Source organism: Coregonus lavaretus (assembly GCF_964263955.1).
Source record: "Coregonus lavaretus genome assembly, chromosome: 24".
Lineage (NCBI taxonomy): Eukaryota > Metazoa > Chordata > Actinopteri > Salmoniformes > Salmonidae > Coregonus > Coregonus lavaretus.
The window spans coordinates 44132997-44140940 of record NC_140011.1 but is presented as its reverse complement, the minus strand read 5'-3'; the positions used below and the strand labels follow the sequence as shown (position 1 = coordinate 44140940).

The 7944-nt window shown below is 50.3% G+C and overlaps 1 protein-coding gene across 1 annotated transcript in view; it reads left to right on the top strand.

Annotated features, from left to right (window-relative positions):
* Positions 1-6989: 6989 nt before the first annotated feature.
* The window catches only part of LOC311099900 (mitogen-activated protein kinase kinase kinase 7-like), a gene marked incomplete at both ends in the record, with an annotated part of 50237 nt that continues 49282 nt past the window's right edge, over positions 6990-7944 (top strand). Inside the window, 2 exons of the mRNA XM_084140619.1 lie at positions 6990-7031; positions 7310-7622. Coding sequence (XP_083996745.1) covers positions 6990-7031; positions 7310-7622 — 355 coding nt within the window. The remainder of the gene's footprint in view (positions 7032-7309; positions 7623-7944) is intronic.

Genomic DNA, 7944 nt, shown 5'->3' with positions numbered 1-7944 from the left:
AAAAAACTAAAACAAAAAAGTAGGTGTTCTAAAACCTTTGACCGGTAGTGTATTTATTTTCATAAGCGCAACGTGACTGCAAGAGACAGGTTGGAATGTCTGACTGAAATATGTGAAATAAATCAACAAATTATTATTATTTTTCTAAATTAGTGGTGTTTGAATTTGTCTACCAGAGCCAAATAATTGAATGTTCATTTCTCTACTATAAGCCGCCTCCAACATCATTTTAGAGAATTTGGCAGTACGTCCAACCGGTCTCACTACCGCAGACCACGTGTAACCATGCCAGCCCAGGACGTCCACATCTGGCTTCTTCACCTGCGGGATCGTCTGTGGCCAGCCACCAGGACAACTGATGAAACTGTGGGTTTGCACAACGGAAACATTTCTGCACAAACTTGTCAGAAAACATCTCAGTGGGTGTTCGTCTTCCTCACCAGGGTCTTGATCTGACTGCAGTTCGGCATCATAACTGAACACAAGGGGGCATTGTTTTCAAACTCAACTGATACTCTGTAATCCAAAGGTTAGCAATGCTAACAAGTACATGTAAATTCCCATAGAGAATGCCAACTAAATGCCAACGAGCGCATTGCGAACATTTTTATACACTCTCTGACCTAAACTATACAAGTATACAAGTAACAAAGAAATGCTACCCACATTTTGCTGCACGCACAAAACAAATATTAGCCAGCAAGGCTCTTGATCCAGGAGGGGATTCTCTGCTGTTACCAAGCGAATGCTTGATTTTGGAAGAAGCAAACCACTTAGCTAGAGGTGAAATGAAGAACACAATGCAGTGTTTCCCAACCCTGGTCCTCCAGTACCCCCAACAGTGTTTCCCAACCCTGGTCCTCCAGTACCCCCAACAGTGTTTCCCAACCCTGGTCCTCCAGTACCCCCAACAGTGTTTCCCAACCCTGGTCCTCCAGTACCCCCAACAGTGTTTCCCAACCCTGGTCCTCCAGTACCCCCAACAGTGTTTCCCAACCCTGGTCCTCCAGTTCCCCAACAGTGTTTCCCAACCCTGGTCCTCCAGTATCCCCAACAGTGTTTCCCAACCCTGGTCCTCCAGTATCCCCAACAGTGTTTCCCAACCCTGGTCCTCCAGTATCCCCAACAGTGTTTCCCAACCCTGGTCCTCCAGTACCCCCAACAGTGTTTCCCAACCCTGGTCCTCCAGTTCCCCCAACAGTGTTTCCCAACCCTGGTCCTCCAGTACCCCCAACAGTGTTCCCCAACCCTGGTCCTCCAGTACCCCCAACAGTGTTCCCCAACCCTGGTCCTCCAGTACCCCCAACAGTGTTCCCCAACCCTGGTCCTCCAGTACCCCCAACAGTGATTCCCAACCCTGGTCCTCCAGTACCCCCAACAGTGATTCCCAACCCTGGTCCTCCAGTACCCCCCAACAGTGTTTCCCAACCCTGGTCCTCCAGTACCCCCAACAGTACACCTTTTTATTGTAACCCTTGACAATCACACCTGATTCAACTTGTCAACTAATCATCAAGCCCTCGATGAGTTGAATGAGGTGCGTTTTTCCAGGGCTACAGCGAAAATGTGTACAGTTGGGGGGTACTCGAGGACTGGATTTGGGAAACACTGACACAATGTTATTGATCTCCTAACGTATTGCACAAGTTGACTGCAGGTATTTAGTTCAAAAGTAGCTACAAATATTCACATTTATTAAAAAAACTTGAAAACTTGAAAAACCAACCAGTGGCTTTTTTCAAATACCCCAGTATATGGTATATATGGTATAATGCCCAAGCCTAAAGGACATTGTGGACAACATCACAGACAGTCCCTACGGTAGGTAGCCTGGACAACATCACAGACAGTCCCTACGGTAGGTAGCCTGGACAACATCACAGACAGTCCCTACGGTAGGTAGCCTGGACAACATCACAGACAGTCCCTACAGTAGGTAGCCTGGACAACATCACAGACAGTCCCTACGGTAGGTAGCCTGTACAACATCACAGACAGTCCCTACGGTAGGTAGCCTGGACAACATCACAGACAGTCCCTACGGTAGGTAGCCTGGACAACATCACAGACAGTCCCTACGGTAGGTAGCCTGGACAACATCACAGACAGTCCCTACAGTAGGTAGCCTGGACAACATCACAGACAGTCCCTACGGTAGGTAGCCTGGACAACATCACAGACAGTCCCTACGGTAGGTAGCCTGGACAACATCACAGACAGTCCCTACGGTAGGTAGCCTGGACAACATCACAGACAGTCCCTACGGTAGGTAGCCTGGACAACATCACAGACAGTCCCTACAGTAGGTAGCCTGGACAACATCACAGACAGTCCCTACGGTAGGTAGCCTGGACAACATCACAGACACTCTATGGTACAGTGAGGGGAAAAAAGTATTTGATCCCCTGCTGATTTTGTATGTTTGCCCACTGACAAAGACATGATCAGTCTATAATTTTAATGGTAGGTTTATTTGAACAGTGAGAGACAGAATAACAACAACAAAATCCAGAAAAACCCATGTCAAAAATGTTATAAATTGATCTGCATTTTAATGAGGGAAATAAGTATTTGACCCCTCTGCAAAACATGACTTAGTACTTGGTGGCAAAACCCTTGTTGGCAATCACAGAGGTCAGATGTTTCTTGTAGTTGGCCACCAGGTATGCACACCTCTCAGGAGGGATTTTGTCCCACTCCTCTTTGCAGATCTTCTCCAAGTCATTAAGGTTTCGAGGCTGACATTTGGCAACTCGAACCTTCAGCTCCCTCCACATATTTTCTATGGGATTAAGGTCTGGAGACTGGCTAGGCCACTCCAAGACCTTAATGTGCTTCTTCTTGAGCCACTCCTTTGTTGCCTTGGCCGTGTTTTTTTGGTCATTGTCATGCTGGAATACCCATCCACGACCCATTTTCAATGCCCTGGCTGAGGGAAGGAGGTTCTCACCCAAGATTGGACGGTACATCGCCCCGTCCATCGTCCCTTTGATGCGGTGAAGTTGTCCTGTCCCCTTAGTAGAAAAACACCCCCAAAGCATAATGTTTCCACCTCCATGTTTGACGGTGGGGATGGTGTTCTTGGGGTCATAGGCAGCATTCCTCCTCCTCCAAACACGGCGAGTTGAGTTGATACCAAAGAGCTCAATTTTGGTCTCATCTGACCACAACACTTTCACCCAGTTCTCCTCTGAATCATTCAGATGTTCATTGGCAAACTTCAGACGGCCCTGTATATGTGCTTTCTTGAGCAGGGGGACCTTGCGGGCGCTGCAGGATTTCAGTCCTTCACGGCGTAGTGTGTTACCAATTGTTTTCTTGGTGACTATGGTCCCAGCTGCCTTGAGATCATTGACAAGATCCTCCCGTGTAGTTCTGGGCTGATTCCTCACCATTCTCATGATCATTGCAACTCCACGAGGTGAGATCTTTCATGGAGCCCGAGGCCGAGGGAGATTGACAGTTCTTTTGTGTTTCTTCCATTTGCGAATAATTGCACCAACTGTTGTCACCTTCTCACCAAGGTCTACAATCTGTAGGTCTACAATCTTGTCCCTGACATCCTTGGAGAGCTCTTTGGTCTTGGCCATGGTGGAGAGTTTGGAATCTGATTGATTGATTGCTTCTGTGGACAGGTGTCTTTTATACAGGTAACAAGCTGAGATTAGGAGCACTCCCTTTAAGAGGGTGCTCCTAATCTCAGCTCGTTACCTGTATAAAAGACACCTGGGAGCCAGAAATCTTTCTGATTGAGAGGGGGTCAAATACTTATTTCCCTCATTAAAATGCAAATCAATTTATAACATTTTTGACATGCACTTTTCTGGATTTTCTTGTTGTTATTCTGTCTCTCACTATTCAAATAAACCTACCATTAAAATTATAGACTGATCATTTCTTTGTCAGTGGGCAAACGTACAACCTCTCCCTCTCTACCTCCCTGTTGCGCCCCTGGTCTGGTCCTCGGTGCGATGCTTCCCCTCTCCTTCCTCCCACGATGCACCAAGCCCTGTCTGGACCCTGGTGTGGGAGACCCCGAACCTGGAGAGGGGATGACGTCTGGGCCTGGACTGGAGCCGCTGACCGGAGCTGAACTGGACCCCGGTGGAGCGGACTGCTCTGGCTCCGGAGTGGAACAGCTGACCGGAGCTGAACTGGACCCCGGTGGAGCAGACTGCTCTGGCTCCGGAGTGGAACAGCTGACCGGAGCTGAACTGGACCCCGGTGGAGCGGACTGCTCTGGCTCCGGAGTGGAACAGCTGACCGGAGCTGAACTGGACCCCGGTGGAGCGGACTTCTCTAGCACTGGACTGGAGCAGCTGACTGGGGCTGGACTAGGCACCGGTAGAGCGGATTGCTCTGGCTCCGGAGTGGAACCGCTGACCGGAGCTGGACTTGGAACACGCACAACTGGTCTGGTGCGAGGAGCAGGCACGGGTCGTGCGGTACTGGAGACATGCACCACTGGTTTGGTGCGAGGAGCAGGCACGGGCCGTGCCGGACTGGATACACGCACCACTTGTTTGGTGCAGGGAGCAGGTACGGGGCGTATCGGGCTGGCGACACGCACCACTGGTTTGGTGCGAGGAGCTGACACGGGCCGTACCGGACTGGATACGCGCACCACTGGTTTGGTGCGAGGAGCAGGCACGGGGCGTACCGGGCTGGCAACAGGCACCACTGGTTTGGTGCGAGGGGCAGGCACGGGGCGTACCGGGCTGGCAACAGGCACCACTGGTCTGGAGCGTAGAGCCGGCACAACCCGTCCTGGCTGGATGCCCATTTTCGCACGGCATGTGCATGGCGCTAGCACAGGACGCACTGGACTGTGCCGGCGCACTGGCGACACAGTGCGTATCTCCGCATAACACGGAGCCTGCACGGTCACCCGCTTCCTAGCGTGAGTACGGGGAGTTGGCTCTGCTCTGAACCCTGGCTCCGCCAACCACCCCATGTGCCCCCCCCAAACATTTTCTTGGGGCTGCTTCTCGGGCTTTCTTCGTGACCGAGTCCTTTTGAGTCGCCGTTTCTCCTCTCCTGCCTGGGCTTCCTCCTTCGCCCAGGGTCCTCTACCAGCCAATATCTCCTCCCAAGTCCAAAATGACTTCCCCACCTGTGTCCAGGGTGTCTGCTGCTCCTGGGAACGCTGCTTGGTCCAATCGTTGAGAGACGGGTCAGACCAAGGTGCAGCGTGGTATGCGTACATATTTATTAATGACGATAAACACTTGACAAAACAACAAAAGCAACGTAACGTGAAGCTCAAACAATGGCTACACACTAACAAGCCAAACACGAGTCAAGATCCCACCACTAAGGTAGGCAACCAGGCTACTTAAGTATGATCCCCAGTCAGAGACAACGAGCGACAACTGCCTCTGATTGGGAATCACACCCGGCCAAACATAGACAGATCAACCTAGATCTACCACATAGAAATACACTAACATAGATCTCAACAGAAAACTCACACCCTGACCCAACCAACAAGAGTTCTCTCGATCAGGGCGTGACAGTCCTAGAAATCAACAATTCTACAGAGATATCGCAAACAAATAAACAAACAAACAAGAATACAGAATCCATCTGTTCCAATCGTTCCATTCAGTTCTGAGTTCCATTTGTCTCCCATTGGTGCAGATAAACTTCCTGAAGTTCCTCAGTCTTATGACATTACGGTCCGGTCCTACCCTTGTTTTTGTTGTTGTTGTGCTACCAGCCGTCACACCCTGTGTGTGGTGAGTCATCACTACCTCCACAGTAACTGCTGCTCCCTGGAGCTGTGTCTGGCCATGCTGCATCTGCTGGTGGAGCACAGAGACATCCTCTTCCTGGTCTCCTGGAGGACACCCCCCCCCCCCCCCCCCCTCGCCAGCTGTCTGCCAACCACCGCCTGGCAAGGCTGGTCAAGACCAGGTACATTTCCCCCCCAGGCAGCTTCTTGCCCACCACCGCCTGGCCTGTGTGGTCTAGGGTTAGACACAGTGCCCTCTCCTCCATCTCCTGTCTTCTCTCTACTGTTCTATCTTTTCAATAAAACAACTATTAAATACATGTTTAAGAGAGATCATGTATGTGTGTGTAGCTGAGGTAGTTCTAGACAGGCTGGTCAAGACCAGGTACGTACTGTATGTGGGAACAGAGGTAGTTCTAGACAGGCTGGTCAAGACCAGGTACGTACTGTATGTGGGAACAGAGGTAGTTCTAGACAGGCTGGTCAAGACCAGGTACGTACTGTATGTGGGAACAGAGGTAGTTCTAGACAGGCTGGTCAAGACCAGGTACGTACTGTATGGGGAACAGAGGTAGTTCTAGACAGGCTGGTCAAGACCAGGTACGTACTGTATGTGGGAACAGAGGTAGTTCTAGACAGGCTGGTCAAGACCAGGTACGTACTGTATGTGGGAACAGAGGTAGTTCTAGACAGGCTGGTCAAGACCAGGTACGTACTGTATGTGGGAACAGAGGTAGTTCTAGACAGGCTGGTCAAGACCAGGTACGTACTGTATGGGGAACAGAGGTAGTTCTAGACAGGCTGGTCAAGACCAGGTACGTACTGTATGGGGAACAGAGGTAGTTCTAGACAGGCTGGTCAAGACCAGGTACGTACTGTATGTGGGAACAGAGGTAGTTCTAGACAGGCTGGTCAAGACCAGGTACGTACTGTATGTGGGAACAGAGGTAGTTCTAGACAGGCTGGTCAAGACCAGGTACGTACTGTATGGGGAACAGAGGTAGTTCTAGACAGGCTGGTCAAGACCAGGTACGTACTGTATGTGGGAACAGAGGTAGTTCTAGACAGGCTGGTCAAGACCAGGTACGTACTGTATGTGGGAACAGAGGTAGTTCTAGACAGGCTGGTCAAGACCAGGTACGTACTGTATGTGGGAACAGAGGTAGTTCTAGACAGGCTGGTCAAGACCAGGTACGTACTGTATGGGGAACAGAGGTAGTTCTAGACAGGCTGGTCAAGACCAGGTACGTACTGTATGGGGAACAGAGGTAGTTCTAGACAGGCTGGTCAAGACCAGGTACGTACTGTATGTGGGAACAGAGGTAGTTCTAGACAGGCTGGTCAAGACCAGGTACGTACTGTATGTGGGAACAGAGGTAGTTCTAGACAGGCTGGTCAAGACCAGGTACGTACTGTATGTGGGAACAGAGGTAGTTCTAGACAGGCTGGTCAAGACCAGGTACGTACTGTATGTGGGAACAGAGGTAGTTCTAGACAGGCTGGTCAAGACCAGGTACGTACTGTATGTGGGAACACTTTGTAGGTATAACACACTGTTGTTGTTCTGAACACTAGGAACTATCTGGACTGGCCCCAGGACTCAGCCCTGGGACCACCTGTGGACCAAACTGGCCCCTCCTCAACCACACCCTGGCCCCAGGACTCAGCCCTGCAGCCTGCCTTCTGGGACCACCTGTGGACCAAACTGGCCCCTCCTCAACCACACCCTGGCCCCGGGACTCAGCCCTGCAGCCTGCCATCTGGGACCACCTGTGGACCAAACTGGCCCCTCCTCAACCACACCCTGGCCCCGGGACTCAGCCCTGCAGCCTGCCATCTGGGACCACCTGTGGACCAAACTGGCCCCTCCTCAACCACACCCTGGACAGTAGCGTAACACCCAGATATACATATCTACCTGTATACTCCTAGCTGTATCATAACAGTGACTCAACACAGTCATCAACAGGAGTTATTCAAACATGGGAAATGTTTTACTTTTAAACTCGGACAGAGACAAAACAGAGATGCTTGTTGTATGTCCCAAGAAGTTTGAAACTTGAGATTCAATTTCAGATCCGTAACCTGATCTTTATTTTGACTAACATATAATTTTTTTTTTTTTTAAAGACCAGCTTTTTTCCAACTTCGTAACATTGGAGAAATCCGTTTTTATTTATTTTTTCTTCCAAAAAGGATGCAGAAAAGCT